At 41.9% G+C, this 23,606-nt stretch overlaps 1 protein-coding gene across 4 annotated transcripts in view; it reads right to left on the minus strand.

The window, feature by feature from the left end:
- chn1 (chimerin 1) overlaps positions 1-23,606 on the minus strand; it is a 55,051-nt gene that overhangs the window by 30,510 nt on the left and 935 nt on the right. For 3 of the 4 annotated variants that reach the window (XM_064327240.1, XM_064327244.1, XM_064327243.1), the window contains exons 3-7: positions 17,885-17,923; positions 17,703-17,758; positions 6,265-6,296; positions 5,888-6,001; positions 1,741-2,041 (exon numbers count right to left, since the gene is read on the minus strand). In XM_064327240.1, coding sequence (XP_064183310.1) covers positions 1,741-2,041; positions 5,888-6,001; positions 6,265-6,296; positions 17,703-17,758; positions 17,885-17,923 — 542 coding nt within the window. The remainder of the gene's footprint in view (positions 1-1,740; positions 2,042-5,887; positions 6,002-6,264; positions 6,297-17,702; positions 17,759-17,884; positions 17,924-23,606) is intronic. The other variant, XM_064327242.1, reaches the window with a different exon arrangement.

Raw genomic sequence — 23,606 nt, forward strand, 5'->3', positions numbered from 1 at the left:
CTGGTGTCAGGTTTCTGGGCCTGCTTGCTTGGACATGCTTTTTCAGTTCAGTTCACATGTTTTATGGGATTCTGGTCAGGGCTTTGTGATGGCCACTCCAATACTTTCACTTTGTTGTTTTTAAGCCATTTTGTTACAACTTTGCAGGTATACTTGGGATCACTGTCCTGCTAGAAGACCTGGCTGCGACCAAGTTTTAACTTTCTAGCTGATATCTTGAGGTGTTGCTTCAGTATTTCTAGATAAATCTCATTCCTCATGATGCCATTTATTTTCTGAAGTGCACCAGTCCCTTTACTAGTAAAACACCCTCACAACATGATGCTGCCACCCCCATGCTTCACAGTTGGGATGGTGTTCTTTGGATTAAAAGGCTCACCCTTTTTCCTCCATACATAGCGCTGATCATTATGGCCAAACAGCTCAATTTCAGTTTCATCTGACCAGAGAACACTCTTCCAAAAGGCTAGGTCTTTGTCCTGATGATCACCTGCAAACTTCATTCTGACTTTTTTACGCCAGTCTTGGAGTAGGGGAATCATCCTTGCGCAACAGCCTTTTAGGCCATGGCGACGTAGGATTCTCTTAATGGTGGATGTAGATACTTTGGTACCTGATGCCTCCAACACCTTCACCAGTTTCTTTGTTGTCTGAACCCGTTGAACCTTTTGTACCAAAGTTCGTTCAGTCTCGGGAGTTAATTTGTGCCTCCTTCCTGAACAATGCATTGCCTGTGTGGTCCCAAGATTGTTTGTATAGATGCTCGTGGTGCCTTCAGTTGGAAATTGCCCCTAAGGAGGAACCAGACTTCGGGAGGTGCACAATTTTTTTACTGAGGTCTTGGCTGAGTTGCTTGGATTCTCCCATGGTATCAAGGGAAAAAGGCAGTGGCTCTAAAGGTAGGCCCTTAAATACAGCCACAGGTGCCAATTAACTCCCAATTAACTCCTAATTATGACAATTAGCCAATCAGAAGCTTCTAAAAAGTCATTACATCAATTTCTGGAATTTTCCAGACTGTTTAAAGAGACAGTCAACTTGGTGTATGTAAACTTTTGACCCACTGGAATTCAGATATAGTGAATTAAAGCTAAAATAAATCTGTCTCCAATCAATTGTTTTAAAATTACCTCTGAAGTGAACAGTAGATGTAGAAGTAGATGCCCTAATTGACTTGCCAAAAAAAATGTATGGTAACATGAAAAAGTTGTGAAAAACTAAGTTTGAATATCTTTAGCCTAGGTGTATGTAAACTTCTATCCTCAACTGTACATGTGATCATATGCAACATTGCTGGACCATACATTCAAGCACAGAAGTTCATCTAAAAAAATATATTTTTTGGAATGGCCTGAACAATAATCTTAGCACGAACCACACTACATGCAGATTAATAGGTTTGGCCCAAAATACACAACCCACTGCTAAATACTCCAATGATGAAGCATTTTCAAAAGATGCACTGTCATATAAAAGATGGGATGAGACCATTAGTGTCCGGTATTTTACTTGCACTGGCTACAGCTTCCTCAAAAAAAAAAAGACATCTTACTTGAGTCGTTGCTCCATAGTGAATGCAGTCTAAAAACATGGGCATGCAGACAGACAGATGGAATATCACATTCTAAAAAGGTCGCTCGATGACTGTTCCCAGAATTAATCAACACAAATGAACATGCCTTAACGAGCATTGCTGTGGAGACTGTAGTTCGCAGCTTTGTTAAGGCGGTGAAAACGCACTTGGCTTACCCTCTCCTCTAGGCTGCCCTCTTCTCCTGTGGGTTCTTTCCCGTCTGGGACGTCCTTGGACAGGACAGGCACGTGTCTCTTGAGCGCCGGCTCCCGGTTGAGCGTGGTGTAGCCTACGTGCTCGTAGATGGGGTTGATTGTCATCTTGGCGATGTACTCGGCGGCCTTGGTCTCGATGTAGAGCGTGATCAGGCCGTCCGTCACCAGGTCGTGGATGGACTCGAAGCGCTTCTCCCCGACAAAGTGCTTCCCATCGTAGTAGAGGCGGAAGTTTCGGGTCTGGTTTCCGAAGCTGGGTCCGAGGGAGAGAGGCAGGGGAGACGCGTTTAGGGGCGCGCTTTCCCCCCTGTTTGAGGTGCTGCCTGCAGCGAGCGAAGGGGGGAAAAGAGCGCAGTGCAGAGAGGCAGGGAGAGGCGCACCCTGTCTAATAAAGATAGATTGCCCGAGACCGGCCGCTCCTAAAAGGAATGGCTTGTTCTCCCCCTCCCGCCTCCTCTGTGCTTTCCCTACAGCTGTGGGGGAAAAGGGAATAAAAGCAATGCAATCCATGCAAGGTTTTAAAACTGTGGCGTCTGGATTGGGGTGTTCGGCCACTGCAACTGCTGGTCATAAATAATGGAGCTTTCTATTAGTGCTGATCGATACCAGTTGTACAGTATGATGTAGGTCCTTCTGTCTGCATCACCTTGGACACAACAGAGGCCTTTCCGAACTCAGGAAGCAAACAAAGCCAACAAATAACCATGTGCATCAGCGGTGCCAAAAACCGTGACAGTTAGGTACAAAAACCAAACTACAAGAAGCATTCTCTGAAGCTGGGCTGAACCCATTTAACACTGTGTGTGTGTGAGTGTGTGGGTGTGCGTGTGCACATGCGTGCGTGAGTGTGTGTGTGTGCTTGTGAGTGTGTGAGTGTGTGTGTGTGTGTTACACTTGTTAAGGGTGGGATGTGAGCAGAGGCCCATAATGCAGTGATCGCTGAAGAAAGAAGGGTAAAAATTATCTCAAAGTGATCATCTCAGAAAAAACCCTTGAGAGAATTCAAAACTCTGACGCAAGTTCATTAACCCAAAAAGCAACCTTTCCAAATTCAGATATAAGCCAGCACCCTGCGCCTCAGTTTAGATCATATTTAAGGAAAGCAATTATATGACAGAATTCGCAAGAGGAAACACTTTGGTGTGAACAGTGTGGGTGGAGCGGGGGGGTGTTGGGAGGCTGAAAATATCATGCTTGTTTGAATAATTGCATTTCCATGAAGCAAAAGCAGAAAAGTTCCCTAGTTGGTAGATACGTAAAATCAGATGAAAGATGAGGGGGGAAAAAAATAGTTTTAGCATCTACTGGACTACCCCCCCCCCCCACAAGCAGAGAAAATATTTGCTGAGCTGCTGCCTTTGGGGATGTGGGAGGGTGGGGGTGCACTTGGGCATTTGATCCTGATTTGCTCTGTCAGCTACCTTAAAGGATACGGTTTTGATCAGCAATAATGGCACTGCATGGAATGAGAATGCAAGGACTTGTAAAATGGTTGGCAGTTCAGTCCAATGAATAGCCAGGGAAAAGGAACAGGGTTTAACACTTGGTGAATTTTATTTTTAATATAAACATGAAAAAGTACTAAAGCACTTAGAACTGCTATGCTTAATTCTGTTTCTGAATAGCAGCATGTCTCCAAAAGTCTACTACAATGCATAAAGAATCAAAGACACAAGGACAGATGGAGAGACTGACAGACGGCCAGACAGAGCTGAGACCTCAAACTACAGCTAAGTTATAGCTGCTAAATTCAACAGTGGAAGGCCCACTGCCTCAACTCTACCAGTGCCTCAAAAGTACGTGACTGTTCCCTCATTGGAATTCCCCTCCATGCCCATAGAAAATATCTTTCAACACAAGACTGAGAAGCTTTCAGAGCATGGGGTTAATCTTTAAAGACAACCACAGCTGCCTCAACATTTTACACTCACAGAAAGGCAGGCACAACTAAATGCTGTTTTTGGATTTAATGTGCAGAAGAAAACATTTCTGCTCATGGCTTTCAGATTTTCCGGGCCGTTTTTCCGTACTGTGCGTTTCCTGTGTGAAATAGTCCCATAGTCTCAAATTGGAGAAAGAATTCATGACGCATGGAAAGATGGGACTTCTTTCAAAACTAACAGTGGGGGTTTTGTGTACTGCAGGCTTCCTGTTTACAGTCTGAAAGTGTAAGCGTGGAAAAACTGTTCCGCAAGTGCAAAGTCATGTTAACATCTACTGAGATAAATATTAGTTCTGCAACACCTCCCATTTCTGAGGTGTTTCCTTACAAAAGCACAGAATTTGATAAACTATATACATATGGAAATTGACACAGAGGCAATAAAAAAAATTGCTGGTCTTGCTGTTCAGAATTTCCATATTACTCATGTGCTGCTATGGCAAAATGGCAAGGATTCCTTAAAAAAATGTTTTTTAATCAAGATGTGAGAAATTTCCCCCGATTTATCAGCTAGTGAATCCCGATCAGTTATACAAACAAGCACAAAGCATTCCCTGCAGTGAAAACACATGCACAGTCCTGCTGCCTGCCAGAGTTTGGGAGGGAGGGGGGGGGGGGCAAGTGATCAGACAGAGGTATTTGATATTTTCACTCCACAAGCAAAACCAGGAATGTGAAAATCCAATTAAAATTACAGCCACCCACTCAGAGGACTGAAAGGTCAAGCATCTGGCCAAAGAGAGCAGGGCTGGAAGAGGTGTTGGAGGAAGGGGGCGAGGCACTGACCACACCTTGCAGGAAATGCGCTGCTTTGGACTAAACAGGAGGAACAGAGACACACGGCAGCACCACATCGGATAACCTAGCGGCCCTGGCTGGACGATCGGGCGGCTGTGGGCTGCATGCCAAAGCTGCATATGAAAGTCAAGGTCTTCCTTCCTGTGAGCTTATCTGTAGTCTGTGTGAAAATAATCAGTCTGTTTCGAGGAAGAACTGTGTGAATGTCTTCACTCTCCAGACTGGGCAGTGGGGACCACTCAATGTACCTGTCGTTGCAAATGGCAAATTGGACAATCTAAATTAGGGTGGGAATTGGACCAGCCCGCCAATATTATTACAACAAAATAAATAAAATCTTCTGCACTACTTGGTCCCGATTTATTCCCATGCTTAAAATTAAAACAAACGGAACAATTCTACTACACTGTGTGCGTCTTCAAACAAATTTCATTCAGGAATAAAAATCCTTCTTAATCCACTAAACATCTGCACCATTTAAAAATATGATTTCAGCAGCTCTAGAAAAGGGGGTAAAATAAATTAGGAAAAATAAATTGGTTCTAGTGATTCAGAACATAATGGGTATGTGTTTCATGTGCATACTGAACAGAAACATTACAGTGCAGTCAGTCCTTCCAGTGAAACAAGTGGTTTCAAACATTGTGTGCTTTAAATAAGAAAGTAAAAAATGTAAAAAATAAAAAAACAAAAAAACTGGAGAGCAAGTTGTCTGGGCAACATCATGTCATCTACATATTTAGTTTCACATCCTGACTCACATATGACTCACACTGCTGTAGTTATTTTTATTACCAGCAAATGTAAAGTGCGATGTAAGAGAAAATCTTCATAGTATTAATGCTCAATGCTCAGTCTCTGAAGGAGCATCTAGAGAGTTTAGTAAACTTCATTGGACAAGTGATTTTACTTGGTGCCAAATTTCTCCTGTTGGATTTTGGTTGGTCAGTGCTTCATTTCATGTGCCCACCCTACAGCTCCCTCAGACTTGTACTTCTTCCTTTTGACAAAACCTCTGACCAAAGGAGGGAACCAATTCTGCGCCGTGCCTTTGTGGTGACTTGGACAAATTAGCTAGCCAAGAGACCAGAGCATTTGTAGACAGATGGGGGGCAGTCCAGTTCACCAGATTATAGTCTTTTCTATATAGTCTATTATAGTCTCTTTTGCTACATACAACATATATGGTGAGGCCTAGGTCAGGATAGAACTCTCTAACAACTTTTAGAGAAGTTTCTTAAAATGGACAGCGCATCCACTACACACATCCTAAAGGAGATGACTCATAACAGAACCCCACCACTGCGTTGACGATTCCACAGCGCCACATTGAGGCCTGAGACCAGGACTTCCACTGACCGTAATGCTAAAGTGTAGGTCCCTGGCTGCCTCTGGCTCTCCCGAATGAGGTAGCTGCCCTCAGCTACACTCAGCAACTGATCAGCTTCTTCCCTGGAGATCATTCCATGATACCTGCACAACAAAAGCCAGATGATACACTCATCAGCTGGAATGATATACCTTTTAATGCCAAATGGAGTCTCAATGCAAGTAGGCATATCATGTTTGGTATACATGTTCTGGAAGTCGCTCTAGAGAACAGAGTCTGCTAAATGCCAGTAATGTAATGTAATATCAAGTCACAAGTATGGTTTGACAAAGTTCATGATAAAATTACACACTATACAAAACCATACACAGAAAAGTTTAGGAAAAAAGCAAAAAACGAAACTCACTCTCGTCCATAGTATTTGGGCCTGTTGTCCACCTGAGAATAGAAGAAAGATGGATTAAAGTACAGGACAACTGGTCAAATGTGATCAGTTTATTTGATGTCTAGTCAAATTTGTAACAAGACCCCTGAGCCCAGTTCAAATGCAGCGGGTGAAACAGCAGACACAATTAGACAGATTAAAATACATTTTCACTTGCTAATGAAGTTCTTTATTAAATCCCTCATTCCAGGAAGTGCAACGTCTTTCAATCTTAAATGCTATCTACGGAGCTGGTGGACCATGTTAGCTTATGACTGGTCACCGTCATCGTTAGAACCTGCTGTAACTAATATGATTTCAGTGCAATGCTTAGCAGCATGAAAGGGCTAGTGTAGGGAACCCTTGCTCTGCAGTTATTAGTAATACCAATATAAGAAGTAGATCAACTGATTACAAAAACACACAAAGAACGAGAAGACCATAAGCAGCCGATTTGAGCATTTAACCTTGAGAGTGACGGCTGAATGTGAAAGGTAATAATCAGTAAAGCTCTATGAATAGAAATGAGGGGCAGATTAAAAAGGCATCGGGTCATTCTCAGAGATATTGAGAGGTGCTGAGTTGCTTTGTGTTCAATCACACGAGACCCCTGGCAGCTCCCTCCCTTCCCTGTATTGAGCTCTGCTCTGGCAGATTAAATGAACATTCGGCGGGTGGGGGTGGTTTGCACAAAGCAGCCCCATGCTAAAGGATCCTAAGAATGGTATCCCTAAAACAGACACAAGCACACATACAAACACACATACAAACACACACACACACACACACACACACTTTCATTGAGCGAGTCATAGGTTAACCCCGGCTTCTTTCAACGTAATTAAGACTGATACACTTTTTTTTTTAAACAATTCCTTATCACGGTCAGGGCTAAAGAGTTAGAGAATGGTGGACAGTGACGTGACCTGCAGGGCAATGAGCAAGCTAATGAAGCAAACAGAGAGAGGCGAGGGAATAAAAACAAATCAGCTGGCTGTGATAAAATGCTATTTTTAACAATGTGCTGCCCAGTCAGTGAGCAGTGGATGGGGAGGGGGAAGGCGTCCAATCGGTGTTTGGTTACGACGATTTGTTGAGCAGTGCATTGTGCACAGCTTCAGAAAGGATTCCACATGAAAAATCTACATCAGCCAGGCTTCAGAGGTTTGGACACCAACCAAATTTTGAGAGCAGCATTAAATGAAGCTCACGCTGCACTCCTAAAACCTATGAACACTTCCTGTAGTGCCACATGAGGATCCTGTATCGATTCACACAATATTAACCTTGAACGATCGTCCTGGGGTGAGATCAAATTACGCAGACAGACCAAAATGAGAGCACAGTATCAGTAGAATACAGTGTAAAATACTCAATTCTCTGCCTGCCTGGAACCTTGAGAAAGAACAGTGTGACCATAACAAAAATAAAAATAAATAATTTAAATAAAAAGGGTCTTATTCTATTAAATGTCCATGAGAAGATATGTATATTCAAGTGCCCAATGTCCACTCGTACACAGTGAGGAACGTGTGCATGTGTCAGATGGTGGGAAGGAAATGGGAGATTTCTCTGGTTTGAAAATTATTCCTTGCTTTTCAACATTACAAACCCACCAAAGTAATGAAAAGAATATTCCATTTCAAATATTTTGGATGAAACTACCCTTCAGCTTCTGTTCATTTAATGAGGGGGACAGAAATTTCAAAGGGGGAGGAAAGAAAGCTGTAATCGAATCGAATTACTACACTTACGAGTAACCGGCTTTGAGTGAAGAGGCCAGCCGGTGTCCATTCAGAAAGCAGGATTACGGAGTTGGCTGAATAACGGCATCGAACCGCTCTTTTTACTTCAGGCCATGTTCCAAATTTGGGAGGGTTCTTGATTTTACTCGGTGTAGTTATCCAGCTGACTCAGTGATCCTGCTTCGTGATGCAGGCCCCAGTAGTCACCAGATGTAAATACACCTGTTTTACACCAGTGAACAGCTCAAACGGACGATTAAAAACCCAAAACTGAAACCACCAAGCATGGAGGAACCTGGCCTGTGACAGCAGAAACTGGGTCACTACTGGAACTTTGTGTTGGCAATGCTTCCAGCTGTGGACCCTTCCCAAGGCAGAATACCCTTCCAGGGGACCAGCTGGCCACACTGCCACGTCCAGATGAAACCCTGATCTGTGAGAGGGACTGCAAGCAGGGATCCCAACAACATAGCAGCAGGCCACCGCCTGGCTACAGAAAGAAGAACACACAGAGAGAGCTTGACGGTTGAAACCAGCGGTCGTGTCAGTTCATGGAATGCAGGACATTTAAAAACCTGCGTTTTACACTAATTCACTTGTTGTTCATAATTTTATTATGACATTTTTAACATTACTAGGATGAAAAATAACACAAATGTTTTGGCATTCTGACCAAAACTCATTTTTGCCACACAGGCTAATAATAAAAAGCCAGAGGAGCGATTTATGTTTAAATGCTCATGGTCTCACTCTCTGCCATCCTTTGAATGGTGTGTCACTGCTTGAGAGACCTACCACTCTCCCACCTTTTTCCATCAGCGCGTCAACTGTGAGGCTAGAGGCACGTCCTGCACGTCCTCCTCTATGGCGGTCAATAGCACCCGATGGCTTTGTGGGTCACCGCAGCACACGTACATCAGCTGCATCAAAAATAACGACCGTTCATGAGTGGAGGAAAAAGGGCGAAGTCTGTCTAACTCTCAGCAGAGTCCAGGCAGCGAGGGGCAGTCGGGCCCCTTTGAAGCACAGGGGCGGCAGGGTGGCAGAGGGCAGGCCATGCTGCCAGGGCCAGGGCGATGAAGACGATGCTCAAACGACGCTCATCTTCAAAGCCCCCGCAGCAGAGCGGAGGCCAGCGAGGCGTGTGCTGCGTGAGCCGGCGCTGGGAGGGCTACGCGCTCATGAGAAACAAAGAGCACACGCCCCTCCCACCAGCAGCGTTCAGAGCACTGGCCGAGGCCTTCACCAAGCGGAGACAAGCACAGAGACGCTACTGCTGCCGTTCTCAAGAGCACTGTGGGGAATATTTAATTAGCACAGCTACATGGTGAACATAAACAACTGTCCAAATTGAATCATTTCATATCAATCAACTTCCAAGCTTCATGGGACTTAGCCAATGTAAACCAAGCGCCTTCATTTTAAAATGGTCACATACTCTTTCAAATCATTTTCTTATCATTAGCGCTTTGTACTTTCAACAGCACTGAATTCATCTTTCCGCTTCCAAAATGTAACCTTGGGAAGGCAAGGTTAATTAAGGCTCCAATCTATCGAGGGCCTTGTGCGATTGCCAATTACGTGACACATCTTTATGCATGCTGCACTTAACAGCACAAGTAAGGCAGAACAGTACGCTAGTCCAATTCTTTTGATGTCCAGCAATATGATTCTCAGTCTGTGGAGCACAGAAGTGGCAAGACAGATCTAGTTCAGATATGAAAAACAATTTGCTCCAGGGTGGCCTGTGTAAAAGGCCCTTTCCATTATGCCTTCATGGGCCCAGCGATCTTTACCACGAAGGTCTTCAATCAAACGGCACGCCATCACATCCTTTACCCAAATTGCGCTTGGCACATAAATATATAACGCAAGTACTGAGTCATCTAGAGATGCAGATGAGAGCTGGAACCCTGAACTCATACAGCCTCTGCTCCAGGTGTCAGTGAGCGAGCGAGCGAGCTGCTGTTTTTAACCAGGGAGAGAGACACGCAAAGGCTAGGCCAGAGGACTTGGTGCTGGTTATTATGCACTGTGAATAGGGACGCGTGTGAATGCATGCTGCGCTAATCGCTCAGTTCAGGAGGAGGTGCCCAGGCGGGGCTTTCCCCACATGTGCTCAGTTGTAACAGGCCACTGATTGGCTGGGGATAGCGGAGCTGGTGCACTCAATGTAATACTAACGATTAGATGAGCGGTCCAAGGTAAGTCACACGTCAAGCACAATCACAAAGGCTGCTGACCAGCCTAAAGTGCATGGAAAATGCATGAACGCACTGAATACAAACACAAATAGCCAAAGATTCCTGATCCTGCTTCAGTGATGCAACACAGGATTTGCACAGAATAGCCTTCCCTGCAGAATTCCATTATTCTTCTAATCTGGTTCATTTAAAGAGACAGTAATGAAATATTTCAACCAACAAATATCTGCCAACTAAACTGTGCGAACGAATGCGCATACACAGCCACAATGTCAGATGTGGCTTCCTCAGGCCAGAATTAGCACTCCACGAGCAGAACTGCAGCTTTATAAACACATAGTCATACTTCAGCTGTTCAGTCCTGAACTGCTCTCTTCGTAGTGCAGGTGCTCGCACGCAAATGCTTATAATGCAAATGTTAAGAAATTGCAAACGGGAAGAAAAGGCAAGCACTTGGGAATAGGATGCACTGAGTGCGCTAGTAGAAACAAAAGATGTTACAGGCACAAACACAGCCAACCGGTTAAATTAAAAGCATGTGGTTAATATGAAATAGCAGTTTTAAATTCAACACATTAAAAAAAATAAAACAAAAAATAAAACTTACTTTTTACTTTTATTTATAAAACATCATCTTGGATATTCACATTATGCTGGTTACTGTCATACCCTGGGCAGTATAATGACATTTTGTACTTTCTTTTCTACGTTCAACACCCTTCGGGACAAAAACACAAATTCAAAATGGAGATAACTCACAATTAATTTCACTGACTGTTGAGGATTTACACAATGACCTGGTAAAGAGTGCATTTACGGTGTCTTCTGGCTCAGTTTGCAGCTGGCAAAGCCTAATTTGCATATTTCAAATGAGGTGTCAAATCAGGCTGGATTTCCTGAATTATAAGCCGGAGTGTAAAAGCAAAGACAGGCGGTGTTTGCTGTGAGCCGAAACCTCTCCCTGGAGAGAACAGCATTCTGGGCAAAAACCTGAGGGTCCAAACTGACTACATACCCATTTTATCATATAGCTGCCTAGGCTCGTTATAATGCTTAAAAAAAATAAAAAATAAAATGGTGGGAGATTCAGAAAAAGATCAAGGTGCTTCTTGTGATATAATTCACATGAAAGACCCCGTTCCACACTTAATTCTGGGCCTAATTAAGTGAGCACCCGATCTGCTGAGACAGCCTCTGCCACGGACCGCGGCTCAGTACCGGTCCTATTAAAGAGCGGCAGCGGCGTCCGCCCTGTCAGCACCGCGGCCCTTTATTAACATTCCAGCCATTAGCTAGGGGGCAGAGTGGGAAACACAGAGCAACCGGCCCGCTCCGTCGCGCTGTCACCGCTCTGCTCCTCCCGTTTGCTTCCTGAACGCAGCGCAGCGCCCATGTATAATTCAGCATTTGGCACAATTCCACTCCGCGCTGGGGGCTCCGGGCCCTCGAAAGAGCTCCAGAACAGAAAAGCTGCTGTACTGTGAGGCAAGAGCATAAGCAGATGTGATCTGCCGTACCTCATGGAAAAGACTGTCATTTTTAACCAATAAGAGACCTGGAACGCACAGATCCGGGAAGGCGTGAATGAGGAGGGGCTGGCAGACTCGCATGCTCAGAGCATGAACGGTCCAGCCTCCGGCACATCCAGCTTCACATACTAATGATACATGCTAATGAATTATGCACAACCGTTACCTCAAAGTTTTTAATTAAAGCCAGAGTCAGCTTAGCGAAATTCATTTCTTTTTTTAGGAAGCTGGGGTAAGGAATAAATCCATCTTAGGTTGTTCATTATAGCTCAACAGACAACCAGATCATCTGGATGAACAGTACATAAAATTTAATCTCTGTATGTTTCAAAGAAAAATTTACATTCCATGCTCTGAGATTTAATCACTATTGTTGTCATTAAAAATTTGATTTCTCTACTATTCTTCCAAACCACATCAAAAAATAAGTCTTTAAATCATTATATAATGACCTAATAAAATAATTCTGAGGTTTCAATCTGTTTGTGTCATAAATACTGTGATTTTAATTTTGAAGAAATGAATTTTTGTTACATGAGCCTTGGCTAAAGAAGAAATATCACCCTCCTTACCATTGGTAAGATTTGCCTAAGCATAATATATCAGCATTAATTTTACAGCTGTTTTGATGCAAGAGCAAACCAAGCGAATGCCATACATTTTTGAATAGAATTAATGTGCATCCATTTAAGCTTATATACCTTTAGGTTAACTTGTCATAGGTAATAGGCAGGTCCCATCACCGATGAACTACGACCTTTGTCTAAAGTCATGATTTCCCTTATCCACTCCGAGAGGCAGAGTTGCTGACACTGCCCTGAAACCTGTTTTTCCTGCTTGGTCTTTACTCCTACCGAGAGGCAACCTACTGTGGCCCTACTGGCCATGCTGAAAATCCGACTACATTTACTGAATGTATTACTTTTTATTGCTACTGCTACTTTTTTGGTTTTTACTTCAACAATAATAATAAAATACAAAAGTAGCTAATACAGTTAAAACAAAAGTAGCTAATATAGTTCCAGTTACAAATAAACACAAGAAAAAGCATAAAAGTAACAGTAAAAGTAAGGTAAAATATACAGTCCTAAGAAAGACAATATATCAAAACAAAACAAAAGAAACCATAATAATATTAATTCTAAGCAAGTCTAAAATAATGTGTAGTTAAAGGGGCAGTTCACCCAAAAATTTAAGTACATTTACACTTACACCGAGTGCCATCTACCCACTCAGAGAGGATTTGACAAGTTCTCTAGATTCAGTGTGATCTGCATCACTGTGACACAATGGACCCATATTTTGGTGGCACCATGGTTTTTGCGAGTAATGCCATGGTTACTCACAGACATCCACATAGCTTAATTTGCACATGGTTTCATACAAAACTACTTCTAACCACTCTAGTACCAAAACAGCAGCTTACAATTTAAAATGTCATGACGTACACTTCAGTTCACCAGCAGTGACCTGGGAAACAGAAAGTGAAATTCCACTCGGCATCTTAAACATGGAACGCTGCATATTCATCAATACCATGGAGGATCTGAGTTCTAATATTGCCAGTTTTTTAAACTGTCTCATAGTTCTTTGGAAGACAGAAGATTGGCACTAGGAGATGGATTTACAAATTTGTTACAAGTGCTAGATATAATTAGATTTGAACAATAGTTTGCTCTTGCTATATTTACTGAATTACTGAATATTTACATACCTGTCTTTCATTAAGCAGTAGTCATTATTCAATTTGGAGGACTTACACTTCCTCACTGCCTTCCTTTATTTGGAAAATATGTTCATTCATCCAGGGGCTAATTCCATTTGTAGAGTGATTTAACCTTGAAAGGTGCCACACAGTCAAGATTTGACACGCACCTTGTATTAAACCTGACATCTAATTCCTCAGTTAGGTGAGCTTAAGACGGGCTTGCAGAAGGGTGTCAGAAACTTTTTCTGCCATAGAGGAAGTAATAATACGAAAGCGCACACTTTGTACACTGTTCTCACTGGTGGTAGGATGCTTCAATTAAAAAGTACGCAAGACCATATGTCAAGACCAGATGTAATGCGTGTAAAAGTGTGAGAGTAGGCCCAGAGACATGCCAAGTGAAACTAAAACATTCAATAAAATTTTAAAATTCCATAGTAAAGAGATCTGGTAAATCTTCAATATCAATATAAAAATCACAAAGTATAATGATTCTATCATACATCATAACTGCTAGCAATAAACAATCTGAAAACTCAAAATATAAGACTTGGGTCTGGTTTCGGGCGATAAATGAGGACACAGAGAAGAGGATTATGTTTGTACCAATACACCAACAGTTCAAAAGATGAGAACTCCCGAAAGTAAACATGATTCAATTTAAAATTAACTATGAATAACAGCTGAGCCACCACACCCTGTCCAGTTTGCCAAGGTTTGTTCAATTGGTTGCAAATGGGAGGACAAGCTTTAATCAGTGGCACTTGATCATTAGCTTTTAGCCATGTTTCAGTAGGTATGATCAAAAACATTAGCAGAAATAATATCATTTACAATAAAAGTTTTGTTTGATACTGATCTACAATTCAGTAGGCTGACAGTAACCTTCTCAACAGTATTTGCACAGAGAGAGATTTTGTCATGACTGTAATGAGCTTATTAATATACTAGGATATAGGCCTATATAGTAAAAATTCATAATTCTGTGATAAAATCACTTCGGTAATTCTGTTTTCATTTACTTGTGCAGAAGACGACAACAACCCCGACTTCTCTGGAACCGAATTTGAACACTTCACCTAATTCTGAGCTCACGAGGGTAAACACACTGTGCCCTACACTGCACTGCCTGGTTCATGAGAAACAGCTGGAAAGTTAGTGATGGGGACAAAGGTGAGATGGAGGAGAGAAGAAGCGGTGGAAAAGCACAAACAGCGATAAACAACATCTCAGGCATGTGCAGTCCGGAGACAAAGGAAAGGACAGAACGCAATCAATCCTCATCTTCTTCAAAATGAGAAATCCCCTCTTTCATTTTCAGCTTTTATCTTTAAACAAGATAATTAGACAGAATCATACAGTTGAACTGCATTTTAAACGGTCTTGGGCATTCAGATTATAGGCTAGAGGTTAAGGATGCTAATGTGGGGCTAAAAAGGTAACCCATGGATTTGGCATGTTCATGGAAGTGAATAAAGTCAGTCCAATATGTAGCTAGAAAGCTCAGAACACCACAATATATAGAAACAAAACTACCACTATTTTCTATCAATCACAGTACTCTTTATGGCAGGAAATTTGCATTGAGGCTATCCTGTATCAATTTAAAACATATAATTGGAAATACATTAATGTTATAGGCTCCATAAATATTGGCTAGAATTAATACACTTCCTGCTAATTTGAAAGTATCATTACATTATTAAAAAGCAACTGGCCTGTCCATTGTGCTGCATGTATATTGGTGAGTGACCTTCTTTTTCCCATGGCGACGCGCAGGACGCTGCCATGGGCTATGCCTCGCAAATTGTGGTCACTCACACTCACGGACGCCCTTTGTAGACACATGTGCAGGTGGTGCTTCATTTAGTAGGACGCATGCGCAGGAGGTGCGCCGTGGGTCTGGACGGTTTCGTGCTTGTTAAAGTAGGATGAGAGCAGTACTAAAACCACTTCACACATATGCACCCAGACGTTCTAAAGAAATAGCAGCATACATATTTAATTTAAAGGTACCATGTCAGTCAGGTATTTCTGTCATGAGTTTTGTAATGGAAGAAAATGACTAAATTAGAACTATGTGTTTAATATCTACCAGCCACCAGGGGGCGTGTACTTACAGCAGCTTTTTAAAAATAATTTAGTGCTGGCAACCTCTTCATTTCCAAGATTTGTAGTTTCTTATCTCAGGTCAGATGATGTGCATTTGAGATTTGCTTGTATCACAAAAGTCAAATGCACGTCTTATTCCCAATACCTTCAAATCCATTTAATAATTTTCCCCAAACCAAACCCAACCAAACCAAATAATGTTTGATTCCACAGAGCAAGTTACTACAATATGCATAGCATGCCTACTGTATGCATTTGTCTCCACCAGTGATTAAGAGTTCAGATAAACAACAGTTGGCAAGCTGGAATGGACTGCCTGATACAGACAAATAAGAGGTCTGATTGTATGCCACAAGCATTTCAAGCCATTCACTATGACCTTTCTGAACTCGGTGACAATCGCACATGACAACACACAGACTGCCATGTTCCTCTAGTAAAACACAGCAGACAAAACAATGTTGGATCTCAAGGCGGGCAGCATGGAAAATGTAATCCACAAAATGTTTGGAACAGCAAATCCTATGCAATGTATGTAATAGTTTTGTTTGTTTCATCCAACACATTTTTAAATTAAGTTCTTCTCATGAAACGAAAATTGGGGTGTACACACCAGGTACAGTAAGCTCTGTATGTGTAACCCGAATCAGTCAGCAGTACTATAGGACTGCAGCTTAGGCATAAAGTATTATTTTTTGCTGAAGGCTAAATGTAGCTAGCCAGCTGTCAAATGCCTGGAGAGGCTGCCATTCTTGCTGGGATGGACACAGGACAAGTTTAGAGCAGGGGGAAAGCAGAGAGAAGCCCAGCTACTGCTACTAAGAGACAGAAACGGGAACAATGGCCAATATGCACACTGAGTATCTGACAATGCTAATTAGATTTAGACATCATGACATAATTTTGGTAAAAGTGCAGTTCAGTGTGGAATTTTTTCAAGATTTCATGGACACCATCAAGGGACAATTAGCCTCACAGCCTTACACTCAAGCACTAAGGTAAATACTGAATCCTGCACCACCATTAAAACTATTTCACTCTTCAAAGACAGCCACAAGTAACAGGGAAAGGGAACATGGTTAAGAGCAGTCAAATTGTTAAGAGGCCCTTTGAAGGGGTAAAAAAACCTATAGTTAGAAAAACTAAAATCTAATTAAGTATATCACAGTTAAGATTGCTTGTGCAATGAAATGTTCCCAGTGAAACAGAGTACGGCCAGCTATCATTAGCAAATGTTTCAAGAATCATAATGTAGTTGACGTGGTCTTACCAGGAAATTAAATAAGATAGAAGATAGGGAATGATATCTCAGGCCATTGATTTGGATCATTATTACACTGAGTAACCGCATAAGGACAGCACTCTATTCAGTTCATTTTGCCAAAATACTTTTGCTGGTCTTTAGGAAACAACAATTCAATGTAATTTGATCACATGATGTAATAGCAATGATAGCTAGCTTGACGGACGAGGACTCCCTATTCAGAACAGTGACAGAGACAGGATTGTTTTTCCCCTCACCAACTCCACCTACGTGCCTATGACACATTACCGACTGGATATGTCACTCCCCCCTGCCACCCAACTACATCCCCTCCCTCATCCCCTCGGTGCTCTCACTCTCAACCCCAACTGGTATCTTTTAAAACGGTGAAGTGGGTGGAGACGGGCCAAACTGTGGTCTTGCTGTACACTTTAGAGTTGAAGAGGGAGGTGGAGGAGGTCTGAATGGAGGGGATTGAGCTCTGAAGGGGGGGGGGGGGTGGGGCAAGGTCCTGGAGAGAGAGGATCGGGAGGCACAAGACTGTTCATGAAAATTGAAGAATTCATAAACAGGAGTGAGACTGGCAATGTGTGAGTGAGCACAGATGAAATAAACACAAGCTTAATAAGGGAATGGAGTACTGAGAACTGGGCTTGCAGTGTGGAGTAAAGGTCACGGTGAATCGTTCTGCTTTGGGCGGGCAGTGGAAAAACTCATCCTCTTCATTCACAGCCCACTAAAGTGCTATAAAACTCCATGACTGTGAATGGGTATAATTTATCAGATGAGCACTGAGCATGTCCCTCCCCTTCTGCCACCAAAAAGGAGGTCCATTAGGCCCTCTCTGAGATGGCTCACCTCACAGGTGCAGGTGACCCGACGCGGGTGTGGCGCCTCCTGCTGAAGCTGATACACTGCACAAGGCACACAAGCAACACAAAGACACGTCGTTAGAAGAACTGCCAGGACAAACCTGCACAGGAGCCATCCAAATATCTTCAAAGAGGGGTGAGGAATTGACAGAGCAAAACAGTACTTACAATAGGACTTCCACACTGGCGGTCTGTATTCATCATTATCTGAGGAAGACAAAGGCATTAATAGAAGATGTGGCTTGATTATAATTTAACAGAACTCGTAAAATCACCGAAGGGGGGTTTTCAGATACATTTAAACAGATAAAACTTTTGGTTATTTTAGGTATAGCAGAACTCTGGTAAGCAGGCAAGTTATTCCACAAGGAAAATCGGACCTTATTTTTTTTGGCATGAGAAACAGACTTCATGACTGAAGTGCATTGTCCTAAAATGGCTCAGCTGTGAAAAGTTTTTCGAATCCGCATCTCGAGAATATCAGCATACTGACATCCTCAGGGTCAGAGAAGATCCTGTTCCCATGGTGATGGCATAAATGATGAAGGCCTGACATAAAACAGCTACAGTTTCAAGCACAAGCGTTCTCATGGCACACTTTAATCTAGTTAGTTATTCAGGCAAGACAGCACAGCTTCACAACACCAGCCACTGCTCCTTAAATACATCAGACAGACCTAAAGGAGCTAATTAAATTTAGAATTACATTGAGGAATAACCACTTAGAGGTACAGGAACATAAATCTTTTGATATTAAAAATAAATAAACTAGAAATACCGCTTCGCGGTTGTATGCCTCCACCAACCAGTAGCCAGTGCTCTGTTTTTCGCGGTGATGTATATATAATGTCACCACTTCATAATTTTATCCTATTAGACATTTGTGTGAAACTTTGTCATAATTAGCGTATGAATTCTTGAGTTATGGTCAAAAATGTGTTGTGTGAGGTCATTTAACCAGTTTATTCTTGAGTCCAAGCGGACGTTTGTGCCAAAATTGAAGAAATTCCCTCAAGGCGTTCCTGAGATATCGCTTTCACGAGAATCGGGACAGACGGATGGATGGACAACCCGAAAACATAATGCCTCTGGCCAAGGCTGTGCCGTCGCGGAGGCATAAAAATCTGAAAAACTTAACGTGCCCCTCTGGAAATGTAATTGATATTTTTTTGGCCAAAAACATCAAAGTACCAAGTCCTATGGACTCACATAAATTTAAATACCATAAGAGACATGACATGATCCTCTAATAGTTCAGATTCAACCGTTTTTGAGAAGTTACTACAAAAAATTCAATTTGCCAACATGTTGGCTTATGGCATTTGAGTTTATGTGAAGCAATAGTACATGGAGATTCATGATACATGATGTTTCAGTGCCCCCTGGTGGAGCTCACTCCAATTGCATTTTGAATCTATGCAGTGGGACAAAGCAGTGCATTAATCAACACCAGCAATTGTTCACAATTTTGGCATGACCATGAAAAACACACATATACTCTCAGCATTACATCACTGACAATAGGTAGAGACAAAAAGCTATTTTTCTGTCAATTTTTCCATCATCTCCATTCATTTTGTCCACTACGGAAATGAGAATGAAGTGCATACAGTCAGCATACAATGCTTCCATAACATATTGTGCATAAGCTGCAAGCACAGGCATTATGAACACGTTTTCCTGCAATAATACGCAAGTCAGATATGACTAGCAACAGCATGGACTGCCAGTCGTCTTCGGCATTCCTCCTTTATCCGAGGTATTAAGCCAATACGCCCGCCTTCATGTCAACAAATAACAAGCCTGTTGCAGTCGCCATGGACCAAACATACTGATGCACAGAACTCTGGACACATGAAATGTCGATTAAAATCTTTTCTCATTTATGCTATATAATCACAGACTTAGAGAAGAGTTCCAGTCCCAAAGAGTTTCAGCATCTGCAGTTGTTTATATGGCTTCCCCTCAATGAGTAGTCAGTTTAGGTCTTCAAAAAAGTTATTTGGACTCTTTAGCCAATCAATGACTTCAATTAAGCACTTAAGCGCTGAACCACACTGAAAACTAGCAAACACTGCAGTTCTCCAGGACTTTGAGATGGACATCTCTGACTGAAAATGCCAAAAGCAGAGAGGAAGAAAGAAATGAATTGTGAAATAAGGAGAAACTCCAAGTATGCATTAGCATTCGATAAACAATCAAAAGGGGGTCCACTGGGGGAAAAAAATAGTGCAAAGGCATCAGCCTGTGCCAAGCCTACAACATAGCCAGAGGAAAGAAAGTACAATTGGAGAGTATGCTGCCCCCTCCCCCTACAAGGCTGTGTACAGGAAAGCTCTATTGAAATACCTTGGCGTAAGCACTCCAAGAACAATGTGATCCAGGAGAGGAAGACTCAACAACACTTCAACGTGACCTCTCTGAACATGCTGCAGACCACAGATTCCTGTTGCTTCATGTGCCCCCACCCTACATGGTGTTGCTAGCACGTTCCATGACTCAAAGGTGAATCAACAGCAGGGAATCACCTGAAGCTCTCTGGTTAAAAATGTAACACATTGGCACAACCTGCAAGTTTGGACCAAAAATAAACATTTGTATGTAGATACCAACATGTATTAGAATAGCTCTCCTTCTCAACTTACAACATGCAGTATTCAGCCCATGATATTTTTAAAGTCTAGGCCAGGGGTGGGCAAGGAGGGTCGTATATCAGTGTCTAGATTTCATGTCAACTTCATGCCAAATGCAGTTTGTACAGTGGTGTCATGTTCACAGAGGCTGTGCATATGACAGATTAATTCTATAGCATTTACTGAATATTATAAACAAATATCAGTATTTACCCCGCAACATAAGAAACAGTTCATAGATGCAGACAATACCACTGTAGGCATAACGTCTCTGTACAAGCTGCTTTGGAGTTGCCTGAAGTACACTTTCTTGCTTAAGACCACAAATGTTGAATGCCCCAACACCAACCATGGCAAAGCTGCCGGGTCATCGGACACCTCTCTAAATATCTGAAATAGGCCTATTCTTTACCACACACAAACCTGGTCTGGACCACACAAACACATCAAGACTCAAATAGTATAAAACTCCAGCCTGAATCTTCTCCACACTCTTCAGTATAATAGGCCATTTAAATCTGCACATCGTGATTAGGACCACCAGTTTGTCTCCATCACATGGCCCTAAACTTGTATTTAAACTGTTATATATAGTTTTGACATTGATGGATGTCATTTGAGATTTAATACATTTGTTCTTAAGTGCAAATGTTCCACTGGAAAAGTGGATAATCCATAATGACATGCATTTTCAAATAAGCATGCAATAAATGGTGAGCTAATTCAATGAGCTAGACCGCTTCAACAGAGGTTTGTACACAAAATGAAAAATAACCAACTGATCAAAACAAGTGACAGTATCTGTGGTCACGGATAAATCAACAGATGGGACAGACAATTAGACCTATTAGCTTTAATTTTTCCCTCAAGGAAACTCCATCAAAAGTGAAAAGAACATTTACAGCTGATAAACTGTATCTCACTGCAGTGAATTAGCTACTCTTTAGTTGCAGATGAAATAGATAATTAGATCATTTTTTGAAGTTGAAAAAAATGTAACTGTTTGGGAAAGCAATCTCTCTAAAGTTGACAAACTTGTGGCCGCTGGCAAAATAAGTTTTTTAATACTATCCAAGCGGGAAAATAAACATACAGAAATATGAAACATTAAGAATGTGATTATAGGCCATGGTTCTTCTCTGTTCATAAAGTTCCCCCCGAACAATGAAAAACCAATGGGCAATTAGATTCTGCTACAGAGTACCATTCAAGGCATGCCAGGTTTTATCCCAGATTTGTGGAAATGCAGACAGATCAAAAACAGGTCACATCAAAAACTGTTGTGCAGACATGGTTCAAGGCATTATTGAGGAACAAGGATTTTGTGAAAGAGCTGTCCTTAACTACTTAAAACAGAAAGTTTGGTTGACATGATCCTGTCATTTGAAAGTTGAAATGTCATAATCGACGAAAACTTACAACAAAAATAAACATCTTATAAATTAATAACACACACAGGCTCAGCAGATGCACAGAAATGACAAAACAGTTGAACATTCAATGAAGCTGTAGAAACACTCAGAGTTCTGTCAACCAGCTGACACATTTCCTATGGCTCTCAGGATTTTCGATCCAAGAGTGCAAACTGTACTCAATTCCAAGTTGTGGCAAGAAGCATAGATCCAACCCAGGCAATTAAAATATATTATTTACACAAGAAGCCGGCACTGCAATGTCAGTGGGTGAATTCAGGGAAAGAGTTAAGAAATATTTCCAAATCTTACTTAAGAAGCCAAAAGATACTTGTAAGCTGTAATTGACTCAGGGTGTCTCTCTTCATATGAAGATCTGCTGCAAACTATTGTATTACTATGAAATACTTTTTTATAGCCTATATACAAGTTCTATTCAAGATGAATGTTATTTAACTGTTCTCATCCTAATTTAAACATCCCTCTCTGCTGAAAACCAAATTCAACAGCCCCTTATACAATATTTCAAAACACTGACACATGTCCGTGGTCCTAAATAATTGGACTGAATTTTATATGCAAGAGTTGACTGTAAAAATCACTAAGTCACCATCTGTGCTTAATTAATGTAATCAGTTTATCGACGTAGACGATTCGGGGGGTGCAACTGGGATAACTGCTTAACATGTGGCATGACAAAAAGACTATCAACATTGGCAAGGACTTAGCCTAATGCACATGTGAGAAAGCAAGTGAGGCTGAATGCACGCCTCTTATCATAAGCCACTGAGAGAATCAGAAATTTCAGTGCCCCACAAAGAAACTATCAGTATATTTGATAAGTATACAGGTTTCAAGTTTAGAATCATCATCTCCTGAAATGATTTTTCACAGGAGTCCAGGTTTAGGCGCAACATTAATCCAGTTTCTTTCAGACATGCCACTGTGAGCTGGACTGGGCAGAATTATTTACTGGGACCTTTAAACAGACAGTGTCACGCAGAGCAACACACAGAAGCACAAGGACACAGCCACTCCCCCAGCATCCTCAAACAGCCAAGATGAGAAATGTGTATTTATGCCCATGGTCAAGAAAATGGCACTATTTAACGCAGTTGTGTTCAGATAGGCAGGGAGCTGAGGGGATGTGAATATCTGATACCATTGTCAGCAGCCTCAGTGCTTCCTGCCTCATCCCTGCAGTTTTGGCAGCAGAAAACAGTCTTAACTTGGATTAAACTGCTTCCTGTTCTAATCCTGACCCCCACCCCCCAACCCCACTCACAGCTAGTTGTGAGCTCTTCCTATGATTCAGCATCACTCTGAAATATTGGCACAAAATGGCTGCTCCTTTCCCAAATCAAGCTGGAGAGCTCAAAAGAAATGAGAGCAAGAGTACCTCATCTTTCTCTCACTGACACTTCAATTAGCCTAACTCAAACTTCCTTATACTGAACAGGTGAATCACACCTTTGTGGGTGTGATATTCTGTTATGGTCTGGTGAGATTGTCCTTGAGTAAACAGAATGACTGTTCAGGGTTTTCCATTCTCTAAAATTTTAATCCCACATCAAAATTCTATTTGTTTAACAGTCAGCCTGTGCTGTTCCTCAAAGGCTGTCTTGTATTTCAAGTGGACATACAAACAAAAGTGAGAACTGACTTTAGTTTAGAAAGCAATAGATACAGAAGTTACTATAGCCTAGTCATCCACGAAGCTGTTCGTGAAACGTCTGTCACTATCATAGCATTACAGGCAATGCAGCAACCGCCAGCCTTGAAGCAACTGCCTTGAAATACCTGAAACAGCACCCATTCCAACATACTTTACACGCACACTCATTC

The sequence above is a fragment of the Anguilla rostrata genome, chromosome 3, assembly GCF_018555375.3.
Source record: "Anguilla rostrata isolate EN2019 chromosome 3, ASM1855537v3, whole genome shotgun sequence".
In the NCBI taxonomy this organism is placed as follows: Eukaryota; Metazoa; Chordata; class Actinopteri; order Anguilliformes; family Anguillidae; genus Anguilla; species Anguilla rostrata.